Source organism: Hippopotamus amphibius, chromosome 2, assembly GCF_030028045.1.
Source record: "Hippopotamus amphibius kiboko isolate mHipAmp2 chromosome 2, mHipAmp2.hap2, whole genome shotgun sequence".
Taxonomy (NCBI): domain Eukaryota; kingdom Metazoa; phylum Chordata; class Mammalia; order Artiodactyla; family Hippopotamidae; genus Hippopotamus; species Hippopotamus amphibius.
Genome location: NC_080187.1, coordinates 196,020,488 through 196,039,793, shown reverse-complemented (window position 1 = coordinate 196,039,793; position 19,306 = coordinate 196,020,488). Strand labels below are relative to the sequence as shown.

Genomic DNA, 19,306 nt, shown 5'->3' with positions numbered 1-19,306 from the left:
AGAGTTTATAAATAATAAAGAAAATAATTTATTCAACCAGTCTTTATTGTTTTCCTATAATCAAGACTCTATGCTTCAGGCATTGTAGGGATTGTCATAATGATTAAGAAATGACTCCTCTTTCACAAAGAACGTAGAAGGAAGAAGCATCAAGATGAGTTTGCTTAAAAAATATTTATCAAGAACCCACTATGAGCCAGGCATTACACTTAGCAAAGCCTAGTCTCGATCTTTGGGGGAATTGTATCACTTCCCTAGGGAGACATCAGTACAGAACAGATAATCTTAAGGGACATTAATTCTTTTTCATTTCTGATTTTATTTATTTGAGCCCTCTTTTTTTTTTCTTGTTGAATCTGACTGTAGGTTTAGCAACTTTATCTTTTCAAAGAATCAGCTCTTAGTTTCATTGATCTTTCCTATGGTTTTTAGTCTCTGTTTCATTTGTTTCTGCTCTGATCTTTATGATTTCTTTCCTTCACTGACTTTGGATTTTGTTTGTTCTTCTTTTTCTAGTTCCTTGAGATGTAAGATTAGGTTGTTTATGTGAGATTTTTCTTGTTTCCTGAGGTAAGCTTGTATTGCTATAAACTTCCCTCTTAGAACTGCTTTTTCTGTGTTCCATAGGTTTGTAAAGTTGTGTTTGGAAAGCATTTTTTTATATAATTACATATTCATTTTAACCCTGTAACTAACACGTAGAGATAGTGATTTCATGAAAATTATTGTTTAGGAATATACCAAATGCAGAAATGGGTCAAATAAAAATTATTATTAAAAGTTGTACAGGTGGAACATGAATATGACCGGAATCATGACAGCCATACATGGGTCTTCGAAGACTAGGAAACATTATTCTTACAGAAGGTATTTACTTTTTAATAGCAAAGTTCAGGCATTTGTTATTTTGATGAGGTGACATTTCCGGGGAAAGAGAGCTTGCAAAGTTGTCTTCAAATTATAGTGTGTAGACAACTCTATTCTTTTTGAGAAGCCTAGCTGGACTTTGGTGTGGGTAAGGTCACCCACGGTCAGAGCTGGATGTGGGGTGGGTCGACTATTCCTATCATTCTCTTGGTTAGCATCAATCATCAAGAATTGGAATAAAAAATTATTCTTTTTTGACAAACTAACAAGTTTCCAAAATTTATGAATGATAACTGTGTACACTTCTTCGCATCTCTGTGTTTCCAGGATTCTTTCACCATGAGGTCCTCCTTGCAGGCAGTGGCACTCTGGGGAAAGAAGGCCCCTCCACACAGCATCACCGCCATCATGATCACTGATGATCAGCAAATGATTGTGACAGGAAGTCAAGAGGGTCAGCTCTGTCTCTGGAATCTCTCATCTGAGCTAAAGGTTAGTGAAAACTGTTTCTATTGAGGCAGATAGCACTCATAAAATAAACACAGCTCGATGCTTCTACCTGCAATGACTGTGGAAGTTTTGCATGATTGTTAAAAAGGTGCTTACCAAAGTAATAAATGGGTTTTCCTTGTGAATTTAGAAATATGAAGTATTATATGATGGATCAAGATCATATTTGAAAATTATATTATGAATATTGCTAATTTTAACTACCAGTTAATTGTTATTATCCTTTAAGCTATGCTGTTTTACTATTTTATATCCTGAATTATATGTTTAAGTAACTGAACTACAGACATGTAAGTATAATTCTAAAAATTATGGCTCGTTAATCTAAACAAAGGGCACCCTTGAAAAGCACTGTTAACTAAATGAGTAATATCTTAATTATCTGGGTGTTTCTGTCAGTTTGGCCTTCTTGCTATTCTTTTAGTCTCTGCTTGCCTGTGATTTTTACAGGTCACATCGAAAAGCTCTAAATCCAATTTACTATTGTTGTCCTCCTATTTCAGAACCTGACCTCACCTAGGATTTGGCCCATTGATTAGCAATTAATTGTCCCTGTCCCAACTCATAAACGTTTAACATATTGGAATAGATATTTGCTTAGCTCTAGTAGCCTCTAGACCCAATTTGAACACTTAAAACTAATGATGTACTTAAAGTATACTGCCCTCATTAAGAAGCCTTTTAAAGATCAAAGACTATTTTTAGCCTTTAAAGTTTGTCACTTTAAAACCTAAATTAACAATTAATTGTAATTCTATTTTATAGTGTAATTAATTAACATCTCCCATCACTAAGTAGTTTCACTACAGGACTGCCAAGAACTGCAAGCAGACCAGCTCAGCTCAATGTTTATGAACATTACTGAAAGAAGGACTGGGTATTATTGCAACAACTGAGCTTTGAAATTGGCCCTTGCATTTATTATCTCTTACAGTTTAATCTCAGAATCCTAAATGGCTTAAACTATTGCTATTCTATTTAATGTTGAAGTGTAGTGTTTCCAGGATGAAATAGCTGTCTTGTAATATGTAGGTTGCTATGAGCTTAAGAAATTTGGAATCCTTGCCCCTGTATCATTTTACATATGTTCCTGGTAATTATGCATTATTATAAGTTAGGGAGTATGGTAGGTACCTGACTTCAAACATGAATGAGAAGACCTGGCACTGGCTGCCCAGCAAGTTGCAGTGTCATAGAGGAAGGACATAGGCTAGTAACTGCCAGTGCAGTTATGTTACAATACAGGGTGCTCTTTGTGGCGATCAGTCTGTACTTCATCTTCAGTGGGAATAGTTATTTCATGCTTTTCTTAGGAGCAAGTCTTCTGCTTGGGATTAGAGCAATAGGAAGGGAGATGCCATTGGCATCTAGTGGGCAGAGGCCAGGGATACTGTAAACATTCTGTAGTGCACATGACAGCCCCTTACAACAAAAAAATTATTCCACCCAAAATGCTAATAGTTGCTGATATGGAGAAATCCACAGTTAGAAATATGGGGTGGGAATGGGAATGAGATTGGCAGGGTTGGAAGAAGCAAGGAGAATCATTGAGGACACTTAAGGAGATTGGATCAGCTTTATGTTTTGGGAATTCACTGTGAGGACATTGTGAAAAAGTTAGTAACACGAATAAGATATTGATTAGTGTGAATGTGAGATTTTCCATGTGAGAGTTTTCTTTAAGATTTTCTATAGCTAATCATAGGACCAGAAAGAATAGCATCTGCTCTTATTTTTCCTTTGAATCTTGCCCCTACATGACAGTGGGTCAACTATTAGCAGGGAAGAGTCTAGGTTTTTCAAAAATCTGGGCATTTTTGAGTTCTCAACAAATCCTCTTGGTATCTGTAAGACAGTCAAGTGAGTGTTGCATCACTGATATTTTAATGCTTAGTGGTTTAATTTGATGTTTGTTTTAAATATATATATATATATAAAGGAATAATTCAGCTAGAGGAAGAAGAAGGGACGCCTTGAAGACAAGGGAGATTTTAAGAGCGGTTATGACCATGTGGTTGATTGAGTGGCTGTAGGGCAGCTTGAGGCCAATGGGTATAGCAGGGGAAGACAGCAGGAAGGGAAGAAGGACACTTCAGGGAGGTGGGGTGTAAAATGAACTGGGAGTTATTTATTTTTTCCTTGTACTAAATTTGGAAAGCTTCTTCTCTTCTTCAAATGGGTTTAGGTAAGAGAATAATCATGTTCTGTGGTCTTAAAACACTCACTCACCACCAAATAAAGTGCAAAAACAAGCCTAAGGACACTTACTTATGCAGTCATTAGATGAACTACACAGATGCTTTTTGTTGTAGGCACAGATTCCTCCTTCAGGTTTCTCAGAGTCTAGGGTGGGAAATAGACATGTAATTAGGAAGTTGTAAAGCAGTGGGATACACAATGTCTCTGTGAATTTAATCACTCTATGTATCTTATATAAGTAGAATCATACAGTATTTATCCTTTTGCAACTGGCTTATTTTACTAAATACAATGTCTTCATACATGTTGCAAGATATGTCAGAATGTCCTTCCCTTTTAAGGCTCAGTAACATTCCATTGTATGTATATACCACATTTCATTTATCCATTCCTCAATGGACACGTGGATTGCTTCCACCTTTTGACCATTGTGGAAGATGCTGCCATGAACGTGGGTGTACAAACCTATGTTTTTGAGTCCCTGCTTTTACTCCTTTGGGCTGTACCCAGAAGTAGAACTGATGGATTATATTAGTTCTATTTTAAATTTTTTGAGGAACTGCTTAGCTGTTTTCTGTAGTGGCTGCACCATTTTATATTCCCACTAGCATGTGCAAGTGTTCCCACTTTTCAACATCTTTATCAACACTTGTTATTTTCTATTGCTGTTGTTTTTCTAATAGCCATCCTAATCAGTGAGGGGTGTGCTTTTGAAGCGAAATGCCTGAGCTAAGCTCTAAAGGAAATGCCTGAGCTAAGCTCTAAAGGATACATCAGACTTGAACAGGAAAAGCAGGTGGGAGGAGATTACAGACAGAATGATATGTGTGTGTGTGGAAGGCAAGACTATTTTGCCTTCAGGGAACTGGTGAAAGTGGTTGAGCAAACCTGGAACATAAAGAGTAAATTAGAGGTGACGGGCACGTCTGGAAAGGACAGAGCAGACTCAGTGTGGAATCTGACATGCTGAGGGGTTTAGATTTTTTTTTTTTTTTAACTAGCAATAGCTAGTAACACCAAGTGCTAATTAAAAGCAGTGGTAATATTAAGGGATTTTGAGGATGTCTTATGTGAGGAGATGACATAATACTATTTTATTATATTTGTGATTTAGAATATCACTTGGTATTCAGGGCATATTGAAGGGAGAAGGAGATGAGATAAGGGACAGGGACTTTGAGCAGGAGGCTTCTACAGTAATATAGTCAGGAAGGTTCTTGACTGTGAACCAAATCAGTGGCAGTGGGAATGATGTTAAGAGAAGAGAGTGGACAGAACTGAGAAACCAGTTGGATGTGAGGTAAAGGAGCAGGAACAGCCAAAGATGCCTTCCAGACTTGGGGTTTGGCTGATGAGTAGAACTGGTGGAATGAGAGTATCATGTTTCTGTATAAGGATTAGAGAGCATTATAGAATAGGAATAGGGAGGGAAAGAAGGTGATTTAAGGTCTATACATCTTGGACTATCCAAGCATTCATTCGGAGATTGGGTACACATCTCAGCCTTTCCCTGTCCATGGGTGGTGGGATGGCAGGGTGCAGGGGAGCTGGAGAATAAATGTCTCCCTGTCCTGGGCTGCTCATCACATGTCTAGGTTATGCATTCTGCTTCTAGGCTCAGGGTCTGACTCCCAAAAAGCCCTCTGGTTTCTCCAGAACTTTGTGAGATCTACCAATGGGGAGCTTCTCCAAGTCCCATGCTAGAAACTTCCTCACTTGGGGCTTCTGGTCTTGATTGCTGGCATTCATCATCCCTTTGAGCATAGAAGAAGGTGAGATCTGAACATCTTCTCAGATATGTTCTGTTAGTATTGGTATGTTCTATTTTTCTTCCTGTTTAATACTCAGAAGGAAACACAACAGTGGCAAAATGAAGAATAGCAATGCTAAGTAGAAAAAAGGCATAAAGGTCCTGGTCAAAATCTAGGTCCGTTATTTACCAATTCTGTAGTATTGGACAAATGACTTCTATTCTTTGAGCCCTAATTTCCTCAACTGTGAGATGAGAATTAAACCCTGTTCATGGTTGCACGAGTACCTGGAATGTAGTACATGCTCATCAAGGTGTGTGTTCTTTTCCCTTTTCTATTTGTGCTAGTAGGAGTACCTGAGGTGGGAGTGAGGGGGACCAGCGCTTCATAAAAGTGGAGCCCACAAATAGAAGTAAAGGTTTCCTGGATTTCATCATGGCAACGACTAGGTGTGATTGTAGAATTTTTTTTGTTATTCTTCACAGCAGAATGTGTGATAAAATGAGGAGATTATAGTGAATTGTCACAGCTCATTCAACTCCATGTGAAGATTTAGTAGCAGAATGAGGACTTCATATGAAAGGCAATGGTGTTCTTTTCTGACATTTTGTCCATAGTGGATTTTCTCTGCAGGAGGAGTATGCTTGATTTGCCCTGATTCATTGCTTAATTTGGCCTGTAATGTATAGGACAGAGGTTAAATTCATAGAGATATACATTCCCAAGTGTGATGATGGGGAAAGATAGTATGTTGTTTTCTGTTGTTTCCTGTATTTCCCAGGAAGAAGGTAGAGAATTTGCATTGTAAGTGACTATAAGCAACTGAAAAATGCTCTTTGTAGCACTAGAAATTTATTCTGATAACAGATCTTTTAAAGAAATATTTCTGATTAGTATAGACATAAGATGAAGGCAGCGAATAATTATGTTATGAAATAATTTGTTCTTATAGATGTGATTGGATTATGAGGAATAGACTCCTTTCACACACGAGATAATGGAAAATTAGTCCTTGGTGTCATTTTTATAATTCACATATAGGAGAAAAAGTTGGCATTTAAAATAATAGCTTAGTTAAAATTTTATTCCTAATGTTGAAAAATTATTTTTTACTATTTCTGAGGCAGGAATTCAAATAAGGCATTATAATGGTTACAGAAAGGGTAATATTTTCTCTGAATTATTTTGTAAACTCATTTCTGAATTCTGATATCTGTACATAAATATGCTTCTATCGTTTGAGGCATATTTTGTGCATAAGAAACATCAACACTGATTTATTTGTATTCAAAACCTAGATGTTGTAAAACAGGTCTGGCAATCATCTAGGTTTCATGATGGATACAAAACCGAAAACAAACAGAAAACACAGTTCCTTTTTCTAGAACTTTATTATTCTGGGGATTTGGATATGCCTTGTATCAGTTTTCCTGAAACTTATGTACAGCAAAAACATTACAGAATTTCCTAATCAGAATTATGAATAATTATATAATGTCATGTTATAGTCTTCAACTAAAAAGTTTACAGCTATTTAAAAGCTTACCCTCATCATTTTCAGATTTCAGCCAAAGAACTTCTTTTTGGTCACTCAGCTTCGGTGACGTGTTTGGCGAGAGCGAGAGACTTCTCTAAACAGCCCTTCATAGTTAGTGCTGCTGAAAATGGGTAGGTAAGACTGTGGAACTGTGTACCCATCTCTGTTCCTTCTCCCTTTTTAAAAACTCTGATGGGAAACAGAATTCTGGGGCTGAAGGAAACTTTAGTGATTAACATGTTCCTTTTACATATAGGAAAAGTTAGATCTTGAATGGTTGAATGACTTGTGTGACAGTGCCAAGGAAAGTAATCAGTACTATGACTCTCAATCTTTAAACATCCCAACATGTGTATCAGGCCCTGTGGCAGCCTCATTGTGTAAAGGATGTTGGCAAATGCCACCTATTATAGAATTGAAAATGGAAAAGTCCGGACGCTTGTGTTTTTTCATGTAGTAACTCACTCTGAACTATTAAGCAAACCCATGCAAGCCTTCATAGTTTTGTGAAACAATTCAGCAAATATGATCTTTATGTTGTACACTTGTCTGATATCATTTTAAAACAAACAGAGGAGAGGACTCACTTGTAAGTGGGATGTGGGAGCGAGAAGGAGAAGGAACATAGTGATTTCAGTGCAGTTTCGTGGAAGGAGGTTTGTTCCAATGAAACAGGACTTAGCCATAGGAAGTAAACCCCACTGATGGAAGAGCTGCTATGAACTCCTCTGCTGATGAGATATTTGCCAAAGTATACTCAGGAATGCGGAATCCATTCAGCATGTGTTCGTGAATGAGGGATTGGGTTGCTGGTTGAAACAAGAGAATCCCCTCCTTGTTTGTTTTTAACCCAAGGAGCAACTATATGGCTTTGAATTCTGAGACCCAAAAGAATAATGAGAAATCAGGTGTCCAACTTTTAGAAATGGAAAAGTTTAACAAAAAGGCTAGTGGTACAGACATCAAAGAGCTACCTATTCTCATAGCTGATAGCAAAGCCATAACTGCTACTCTTAGAGAGACTGAACTTTGGATGAGGCTAAAATGAAATGTCCTAGTACATTCTTTTCAAACAATTGCCTAGCTTCCGTACACTAGGGCTGCCACAAAGCCTGCTACACAGGCCGAGGTATTTATTCCCAACCTAGAGAATTTGGGGGATGGTGAATTTTTCTGAGACTACTTGCAGAGTTGATAAAATTAATAGCTGAGTGAGGAATAGATCTGAAAAGTATAACTGAGTTCCATATAGAAGTTTTTGTCCATAGTGGTTTAGCTCCTAAAAAGAAACTAGGGGTTAATGGACACATTCTTGATGATAGATGAATTCAGCTGTATTAGTCCTGTAAATATGATTGTTAAAGAGCCAAGGAGTCTGGATAGTCTTCCTTTTCCAAGATGACTTGAATTTTCTAGAACTCTATTTCTTTGGAGTCTGATACCCTGCATCTACAATATGAGATTCTTCTTAGGCAGTACCTACACGTTTAGCCACTGCATACCGAGCAAATACTAATTCAATCTCCTGTAACTTGTTAAAATTACTAGGCTTGACCTATTATTCCCCAAATAACAATGATTTTTTTTAAAGCTTTTAAGAGCCCCAGGAAGTAACTATGGGCTTAATGTTTCTGTCTCCAAGATGATCAGATTCATGCTGATCATGACCTGTTCCTCACTTTATTTTTCATTTTTTTCACTTAGTATTACTTCATCTGTAGGCATAAATCCTAAGATTCAGGAATCCCAGTGAATTCCAGAATAAATGAAAGAAATAAACACCTGGAACCTGATGTTGAAATGATGGAATGCTGAAGAAAAAGAGAAGAGCCTGAAAGTAGGTGATGAGGAAAAGCAGATTACTTATAAAGGAAAGTTAATTAAGCTGAAAGCTGATTTCTTAACAGTGAAATGAGAACTAGATAACAATGAAATATCTTTAAAAAGTTGAGAGAAAATATCTATCAACTTAGAATTATATCTCTAGCAAAAACATCTTCAAAAAATTAGGGCAAAATAGTAACATTTAAGACAAATACTGAGAGTGTTCACTGCCAACAGACCCTTTATAAGTAATGAAATTCTAAATTCTATTTTTCAGTAAGAACAATGATTTCAGAAGGAAGATCTGATGGAAAAAGGAATGTTGAACAAAACCCAGCAACGTTTTAGAAAACTTAAACACAGATTGTATTATAATAATGTTTATATGTACCTCCCATCTACCTGCCCAACACATACACAAAATCCTAATCAACTGCATATAATAAGTGCAGTGACCAGACTCCATGTATTCTGGTGTTCTAGAGGTGGGTAAAGATGCCAATTAACCTTAGACTTTAAGCTAGATATACATGCTGACATTTCCAAGATAGCCGCTAAAAGAACAGACAAAATAAATAAAAATGAAAGAAATAGAATATATAACTTCCAATTGAAAAAAGAAAAAAGTGTTGTTTAATCTAAAGGATACAACAATAAATGAGAAAAGTAGCACAAAATAAGATAATTGAAATAAATCTGATAAACCAGTAATCTCAATTAAGTAAAGGGACTAAGCCCATCAGTTAAATTACAAAGATTGTCAGACAACTTGAAAAACAAAAACAGCATAAGGATATATGAAAGTTAAAAGTAAATGGATGAGAAAAGATTTATCGGGCAAATACTAATGAAATTAATGTTAATATAGCTATATTAGTGTATTATATTAGTAAATATATATAGTTAATAAAATCTTAAGGCAAAAAAAGCTTGATGCTGATAGAGTTATTACTTATTAATAAAACTTCCAGCCACTAGCAAGAGATGATAGTAGAGAGATAGGCAGGCAGGCACCCAGGCATAGAGTCTTCTAGGATAGTGTTCATCAAACCTGAGCCAGCATCAGGACCACTTTCAGAGCTTGTTTAAATACAGATTTCTCAGCCCCATTCCTGAAGATACTGGTTCAGTAGGTTTGGGTGAGGTTCAAGAACCTGCATTTCTAATGTGTTCCTGGACAGTGCTAATGCTGCTGGTTCAGAAGAATATATTTGGAATAGTGGGTACCACACATTTGGGGCAGTGAGAGAAAGTGTGATGTCAAGAATGACTTGGAAAACTCATTGGCGATGATACCATTCATTGAGAATGAGAACAAAGGAGGGAAGGTGTTATGCCTCATTTTAAATATGAGGAGTGTGAAGTTCTGCAAGTCAGGGGGAAACAACTAATTGCTAGTTTCATGTGGAAATCTAGAGCCCAGTGAATAGGACTGGGCTTCCAACATCATATAGATGGTACCTGAAGTCATGGGAGTAAATAACTCATCAAGAAAGAGTGTGAAATATGAGAATGTAAGAAAGCCTAAGAAACAAATCTAAGGAAAATCAACATTTAAGAAGTAGGCATAAAAATTTGTATGGAGACATAAAAGACCCCCAATAGCCAAAGCAATCTTAAGGGAAAACAAAACAGAGCTGGAGGAATCAGACTCCCTGACTTCAGACTATATGCTACAAAGCTATGGTAATCAAGACAATATAGTACTGGCACAAAAACAGAAATATAGATCAGTGGAACAGGATAGAAAGCCCAGAGATAAACTATGGTCAACTAATCTATGACAAAGGAGGCAAGGATATACAATGGAGAAAAGACAGCCTCTTCAATAAGTGGTGCTGGGAAAACTGGACAGCTCCATGTAAAAGAATGAAATTAGAACATTCCCTAATACCATATACAAAAATAAACTCAAAATGGACTAAAGACCTAAATGTAAGGCCAGATACTATAAAACTCCTAGAGGAAAACATAGGAAGAACACTCTTTGACATAATCACAGCAAGATCTTTTTTCCCCCACATCCTAGAGTAATGGAAATAAAAACAAAAATAAATAAGTGGGACCTAATGAAACTTAAAAGCTTTTGCACAGCAAAGGAAACTATAAACAAGATGAAAAGACAACCCTCAGAATGGGAGAAAATATTTGCAAACGAATCAATAGACAAAGGATTAATCTCCAAAATATATAAACAGTTCATGCAGCTCAATAAAAAAAAAAAAAAAAACAATCAAAAAATGGGCAGAAGACCTAAATAGGCATTTCTCTAAGGAAAACATACAGATGGCCAAGAGGCACCTGAAAAACTGCTCAACATCGCTAATTATTAGAGAAATTCAAATCAAAACTACAATGAGGTATCACCTCACATCGGTTAGAATGGGCATCATCAGAAAATCTACAAATGGTAAATGCTGAAGAAGGTATGGAGAAAAGGGAACCCTCTTGCACTGTTGGTGGGAATGTAAATTGATACAGCCACTATGGAGAACAGTATGGAGGTTCCTTAAAAAACTAAAAATACAGCTACCATATGACCCAGCAATCCCACTACTGGGCATATGCCCAGAAAAGACCATAATTAAAAAAGGCACATGCACCCCAATGTTCATTGCAGCACTATTTACAATAGCCAGGTCAGGGAAGCAACCTAAATGTCCATCAACAGAGGAATGGATAAAGAAGATGTGGGACATATATACAATGGAATGTTACTCAGCCATAAAAAGGAACGAAGTTGGGACATTTGTAGAGACATGGATGGACCTAGAGACTGTCATACACAGTGAAGTAAGTTAGAAAGAGAAAAACAAATATATTAACGCATATATGCAGAATCTAGAAAAATGGTACACATCAACTGGTTTGCAAGGCAGAAATAGAGACTCAGATGTAGAGAACAAACATTGGACACCAAGAGGGGAAAGTGGGGAGGGGGTTGGGGTGGAATGAATTGGGAGGTTGGGATTGCCATATATACATTACTAATAAGAAAAAAATCAAATTGTACACTTTAAATATATTCAGTTTACTGTATGTCAAAAAAAAATACAAAAAAAAAAAAAAAAAAGAAGAAGAGAAGTAGACATAAGAAGATGGGAGCCTGAGAATGCCAAAGAAAACCCAAAAGTATAATTGAAGACAAAAGTGAGTTTAAAGAATATAATGGACTTGTAATTCAAGATGGCAAACCAAGCATTCATATTTATCTCTTTTCCCTTTAGATGCTTCATTAAAATTTGAGCAAAGCGATAACAGTGTTATAAGCACACAAATATGAGACTAAGAATAGGGCCAAGAGAAAACAGTGTATTTTTGAGAGATAGAAAGTAGATGAAAGAGTAGTGACTGATTTATGTATCCACTGAATGAATTTTTATTGAAATGCTCAGGTGAAGATGTAGAGTTGAATATGAAAAAAGGCTCTTTCTCAAGGAATTTTTAGTGGGAATATAAAATATTCTAACTTTATATGTTATAGATGTTTTCCTGTGTGTTTTTCTTTTCATTGAAATTTAAAAATTAAGAATTTAAAAAATTTTGGAAAGTTAAATTAATTTTTTAGAATTGAAGGTGATTTAATCTATCTATGTATAAAGTTTGGGAACAGTATTTTAAAAGAAAAAGAAGAATGTTCATTTTAATAGTTAATTTTCATGTCTTCTTGTTAATTACATAACTGAGCAGTTCCAGCTAAAATGCCAATGCTACTTTCGGTATACAACAAATTTGCTTTTCTTTCTTTAATAGAATTTATTGGCAAAGAGTCAGTTTTTACTATGTGATACTTTTGTATTTTTTTCCAATTTAAGGTGGAAAATAGGATGAGAAGCAAACAGGGAAAGCATTAGAATCCAAGAGAGTTTAGAAACATTAGTATCACTGAGAGAGCTTTTATTGATGCCCAGGCTCCAACCTTGGAAAGTGTGATTTAATTAGTCTGGCTTGATGTCTGGGTTGGGTCCCAGACATCAGTATTTTTAAAAAGCTCCCTCATAAGTCTAATGTAGAGCCAGAGTTTAGAATCACTGGTTTAGAGATAAAGTTATCTAGAAATAGGTTAACTGACCAGGAGCTTTGCAAAACCCCACGTGCCCAGGACCCCAACCCAGAGCCTTGAAATTAGAATTTCTGATGCAAATTTTTTAAATATTTACAGGTAATTCTTGATGCACAGCTAGAGTTGAGAATCACACTGAGAAACTCAAATTTTTTGTAGAGCTAAAATTTTATATTGGTGGCTGCTTAAGGTTCCGTTTCTTTTGATATATATATCTCCTTTGAGACATATTATTTCAATTTCTACTTTTTTCCCAGTCTTATTTTTCACACACACACACACACACACACACACACACACACACACACCCCATGCATTTTTCCCCTGTTCTATTGAGTTGCTTGCCTTTTCAGATTACCCCAAATCCTATTTTGGCATACAGCTGGAAATAAACAGAGGGAAATAAAACCACTATGCATATTTAGTTCTATATCTAGGATATGGTTTTTCAGCCTCAGCACTGATGACATTTTGGACCACCGAAGAATCCTCTGTTGTGGGGACTATCCTGTGCATTGGAGGATGTTTAGCAGCATCCCTGACCTTTCCCCACTAGATGCCAGTATCGTGTTCCTAGCTGTGACAATCAAAAATGTCTCTAAACATTGTCGAATGTCCTTTATGGGGCAAAATCAGCCTAGGTTGAGAACCATTGATTTATAGATTGATTTCCAGTGTTTGACTAAAAAAAAAAACTCCAAACCCTGCAAACACCAAATGCATATAGCCTTTACCGTTATTGGTCCATATCTTTTGCTTCTTAATAGCAGTTCTCCCTTAAAGCCAATAAAGCTTTCATTTTTCTTCCATGGAAAATTTTGCTTTTGTGTTGAAACTGAAGAATATTACCAAACAACTCTGAAACAGCTATTCTAGTTTTTGTGAACTAAAATTATACAGATTTAAACTGACCTACACTGGATATATATGTAACTATATTTCATAACTGTATCTATATCTTTGTAACATATATGCAACCAAGCCAAAGTTTTCTAAACAAGGAGAATTTTCTAACTATTTAGTGGCAGGGATGATTTCAAAATTTCAGAAGCAAAGAAATAAAGTGTATCAATGATAGACCAAATGTGGCCTCTTGGTGGCACTGTTTATTTTTACAAAAATGATACCTGCGCTCCAGTAGATGCAACACTTGATGTATTATGCTTTTCAGAATATGTAGTTTAAGTTCAATAAAATAAACCATTTTCAAGACGATGCAGTTTCCATAGAAAGATTGTTGTACTGTCACTCTCGTAGGCTGTGATAGCTGCATCCCCCCACAATTTGTTGTAGATCAGGTTGGCACTCAAGTAAGGTTTGTAGGCTGGTGGCAGGGTGTAATTACCCAAACAAAAAGACACAGATACAGTATGTCATCCCTGCTAATGACCACAACATTTTCTTGCCCAGTAATCTGTAACAAAAAGCCACATAAATGATCAGGCTGCATTTAAGTGCAGCACTAAAGAAAAACTTGGTGGCACAAAAATTATTCCAGCCAATTGAGTGGAAATGACGGAGAATAATACAAAGTTATCTCTGCTAGGGAGATGTGTGTTTGGAATGTCACCAACGGACAGTGCGTGGAGAAGGCCATACTTCCTTACAGGCACACTGCAATCTGTGTAAGTATGTTCACTTCCTTCAGAACATCTCCAGATTCTACAGCTCCTTCAGAGCATTTGCTAAGCATACATTTAAAGACATGTCTTTAGCAGGATGCTTTTCTTGAATTTTTATTTTGTCATTAGAATAGAATAGCATCATTTATCATCTGTTATTTTGGCATTTTTCTTCCCCAAAGTAACTATTCGACCAGTTTTTCTCTTACTCTTTCTTTTATTTCTGTATCTTTCTAACATAGACAAATTTGAAAGACAATTTCCTTATTTTTCCTTAGTTACACTCACAAAACACACACCCAATGACACATGCACAACACGATTCCATTTTATTGACAGGCAGTTTTATAAAGCAAGAAATTTTTTTTCTTGTTTCCAATTTAAGCCTTTTTTTGGGGTGAGTAGATTATGAATTTCTGAATTTCTTATTTATGAAAACAGAGCAAGAGGCATATCTTTAATATTTATAATCACTTCCCAGTATTTAAAAAAGATTTTGGCCTTTGGTAGATGGACCCCAAAGCAATGATACTGACGCTTTTTTATATTGTAGGTATTGCTTTTAGCATTGATGGCTTTCATTGAAACATTCATGAACTCCTTTCTGGGAGCAAAACCTGCATAGTGAGAGAGCTTGTCAAGGGTAGATTATATTACTCAAACTTTAATAAAAGCCATTCTGAAAATTTATTTGACACAAGAATTCCTCAAAAGTTCTTTAAACATTTTTATTTCTTCTTAACATGTAGCAGTGTTGCTAGGACAAGAAACCTGGTTTTTGTTGTTGTTTAGTTCTGCATAGCATACCAGAATTAATACAATTATGAGATTTCCAGGATTTGGAATAAGATTTTTCTACCCAAAAGACCCCCCTTCTCCAGAGAAATGACAAAATATAAGTCAGATAAAGTGCACAATTAACACTTCAGAAGTGTGGAATAATCGAACTAAAAGAAATTTTAGTTTTTATTCAGCCTAATACCTTAATTGAATAGATGATAAAATTAAAATCCAGGGGTCTTCACTGCAGCCAAAATTATGTTAATCACTAGTGATAATTAAACTTTTGCTTTGAATTCCATTTGCATAGTATTACCACTGCTCATTCCGGATGACAGGAGAAGGCTGGCTTCTGTGTTGTGGAGAATATCAAGATGTTCTTATAATTGATGCTGAAAGTTTGGTTATTGTTCACACTTTGGTATCATCTCAGTCTCCTGATTGGGTCAACTGCATGTGCATTGTTCACTCCATTAGAATTCAAGGTAAGAGTTAGGTATTATCCGACACTAGAGATAGCATATAAAAATATCACCTTTGAATTATTTTTTAAATTATTGGGCAGAAGTTTGGAATGCTTTTTTATGTTTACCTACTGGTGGGGATAGCTCTCTAAGCCAGATCAAGAAAAACCAAGAATACCCATCCCAGTGGTTCAAATCATTGGAAAGTCAGCAAGAGGTCATGATGAAGTGGAAAGAGGAGACACTGTTTTCATGACCCAGTTCTGCTTTGATAGATTTTAAGAGTGACAAGCTGGTGTTTGTTGTGGATCAACAGGACTCTTGGATTTGCCTTGCTGTATCTTCTGGGTGTTGTAATGAAGAGAATTCAGTTCCTATAATGAAGGAAAGCTGGCTCCTTACTTATTTCTGAAATAGGAAGGTGTAATTAGCATTGCCAGTGTGATGGTTTGCAATGTGGTTCTGCTTTTAGTGGTGCTCTCCTTTTACGTGGGAGTCACTTTGAAATTTTAAAACAAATTTAGAATGTGACCTAAATTTTTATTTTTTTGAATTAAAAAAAAAACAGCTGAGTATTTTCTACCTACATTGCCCTGAATAATCCTTAAATGACTATGAAATAGTCTTTAGAGCAATCAGTTATAACAGTGGTCAGCTTATACGTGACCTTTGTTGTTTTCACAGAAGACTCTCTCTTGGTAGTGTCAGTAGCTGGTGAGCTCAAAGTATGGGATCTCTCTTCATCTATCAACAGCATTCAGGTTGGCTTGTGATACTATCCTTTATTCTCTGATTTCAAGCATATGTATTGAAATTTTTTAAATTATAGGAGAGTTACATTCTCATTGTTAAAATAATGTAGAAGTATATAAATTTTATTTCCATGTGCTCTTCCCTCTCTTCCAAGTTGTGGGCATTAGTAACAACTGGATGGTATCTTTCCAACCTTTTCTCTGTATGTATACAAATGTTTTTGTCTACTCGCACATGCGCACACACGCATACACACAAACATTGATTATATTTTAATTTTAAAAATCCTTCTTGGAAGAATATTTCTCTGTCCCTTACAGCAGAAGACCCCATTTCTTCTGCCTGTGTGTGAGCTGTGGCAGTGGCAGGGTGATTACTATGAACAGCTGAGGGTAACACGCACTGGGAGTCCAGTGTATTTGCCTGCTCCCTGGCATCAGGCTACAAGTCAAGGTGATGGACAAAGAACAGTCATAGTATTTGTGCTGCTGACAAAATTGTTTCAACTACCCCATACTCTTGACTGTCCTTCAGAATCTCGTGGTGGGGAAAGCCTGGGAATTGTGTTGGCATACTGAGCCCAAGAAACACACCCGGCATTATCAGAAACTTACTGAGAACGTAGCATTCTAGGTGTTCTGTGCTGGCTACACTTTTGTCGTTTCAAAACATTTTGTTTGTTTTTCTATTTTAGCAATTAAGATGCTGCAAGGGTTTTTAAAAAATTATTTTACTTTTTAAAATTTTATCTTTCTGCCATATCTGACAGTCAATAACTTATTCATATTTTTACATTCTCAGTATTCTGCAGCATATTTCCTGACAGAATGTTTGTTGAATGATTGTATGTAATGAATTCTTGAATTCAAGTGGGTTTCCTCTTCATGGTTTCTTTTGCAAAGTAACTTTCTTAGCTTAGAACAGTCAAAAGGAAAATTGGGTGCTTTTTAAAAAATATTAACAGTCTAATCTACTTCAGGTGTACAGGGGAGGAGTCTTCTTATACAGTTTTATATAAATTGACTAGAACTAGTACTAACGTTTTTATTCCTTTTGAAGGAAAAGAAATACATTTATGAAAAGGAATCCAAATTTCTTAATTCCCTGAACTGCTGGACAATACGATTTTGCACATATACAGAGAGACTTCTACTGGTGGTATTTTCTAAATGTTGGAAGGTATTATAAAATAACATAATAAGTACCAGTGATATACAAATGTAATTTGATTTTTATCTTGTTCAGTGCAACAATTATAAGAATATGTTTTAAACATGATACAAACTTTTTATAATATTATTAACACAGTAGGGAATTACTTGTCTTTTGTGACTGACTTTTATCAGTTTTCCTCTCCCTGCATTGGGTAGTTTTGCTTCCCAGGATATTGTGTATACGAAGTATATCCTAATTTTATTAATAACAAACTATTATAATAATGAGCATTTATTATGCTCAGATTATTTTAAAGAGTTGATGCTTGCACTTTATAATTAAAAAGAAAACTAATACTTTTCACCTACATACATTGGTCTTATTTTTAGATTTTTTTTTTCCTTTTTCTACTTTGTCACTACATGTGTTTTCAGGGACCATATACATTCTTTTCTTGTGAATATATTCACTGACATCTCCAAGAAGAAAGGAAAGCTACGTTACTATCACTTGATAGCTTTCTTTTTTTCTCTGTTTCATATACTTGGTTTAGTTAACAAAACTATATTGGCTTAGTTAACAAAACTATATTGGCTTAGTTGAAGGCTTATAATATATTTTTGAACTAAAATGTAAAGTACGTGGTCTAACATGTACTTTAGGATTTCTACTGTATTTACTTTTTGTGTGTGTAAGAAATTTTTCAAATATTCAAGTTTGACTATCCATAGGGAAAGAATAAAATTGTAAAGAAAATTTGGGATTTTTGGTCTCTGTGCTTGATGGGCACATTCTGGAATGATACTTCAGATAGTTTATCCACTGAAACCTACCTAGGATAAATGTGAAAAAATAAGTACTAGTGAAATATTATCTTCGTACATGAGTGCAGTGTGGCCTTTTATTAATACTTAATATGTTGTTGCATTAACACTGTTATCTAAATAGTCTTGATAAGCATAATTTATCTTTCTCCTTGGTAGATTAGATTGAAAGCTTTTATTAATGGGCATCATTCATTCTGTACTTTAGGTTTACGATTATTGTGATTTTTCCCTTCTTTGGACTGAAGTTAGTGGGAGCGGACAATTCTTTGCTGGTGGAGAGGTGCTTGCTGCTCACAGAATCATCATCTGGACAGAAGATGGTCACAGTTATATCTATCAGCTGCTGAACAGGTGGGCTCAGATGGGAGCGGCATTCAAAACATTCAGGTAGAAAATGAACTTTGGGAGGTTTATTATGGAGAAATCCCTGCATGCTGCCCATGATCAAAAACCAGAACAAAACAACTTTGGCACTAGAAGATTTACTCTGAGCTTGGTAGGCTTCAGCCTTTGTATGAAACAGCAGGGGATGAAGGAATGAGATTAACCATGTATAACTTGTACAGCTGGTGCTGGGTTTTCAAAAAGTCACTTGCAATTATTAACCCAACAATTTCTAACTAGAGTTTAGAAACTTGAATGGTACCATCCGGCTTTTGAAAGTGGGAGGGGAAAAAACGAATAAAGAACCCTAAAGTTCTAAACTTTGCTTTTTATTTTTCACTATGCAGTGGGCTTTCAAAAAGCATATACCCTGCTGATGGAGGAGTTCTTAAAGAGACCATTTATCCACATTTACTGTGCTCTACTTCTGTGCAGGAGAATAAGGTAATGCAAGAAAAGAGTGACTGCCTCAAAGCTGTTTCACTCTGTTTCTCAGATAAGTGTTGCTTTGTCTGTAACAGAGTCTGGCTTGACAAAACTGAATTGAAGAATCACATGAAGTTGTTAATG

At 35.9% G+C, this 19,306-nt stretch overlaps 1 protein-coding gene across 1 annotated transcript in view; it reads left to right on the top strand.

Moving 5' to 3' along the window:
• The first annotated feature begins 1,206 nt into the window (after window positions 1-1,206).
• The window catches only part of WDR72 (WD repeat domain 72), a 203,053-nt gene continuing 184,953 nt past the window's right edge, over window positions 1,207-19,306 (top strand). The window contains exons 1-8 of the mRNA XM_057719816.1: window positions 1,207-1,359; window positions 6,889-6,995; window positions 14,298-14,376; window positions 15,464-15,638; window positions 16,302-16,378; window positions 17,430-17,549; window positions 18,558-18,703; window positions 19,084-19,180. Of these exons, the coding sequence (XP_057575799.1) occupies window positions 1,207-1,359; window positions 6,889-6,995; window positions 14,298-14,376; window positions 15,464-15,638; window positions 16,302-16,378; window positions 17,430-17,549; window positions 18,558-18,703; window positions 19,084-19,180 (954 nt within the window). The remainder of the gene's footprint in view (window positions 1,360-6,888; window positions 6,996-14,297; window positions 14,377-15,463; window positions 15,639-16,301; window positions 16,379-17,429; window positions 17,550-18,557; window positions 18,704-19,083; window positions 19,181-19,306) is intronic.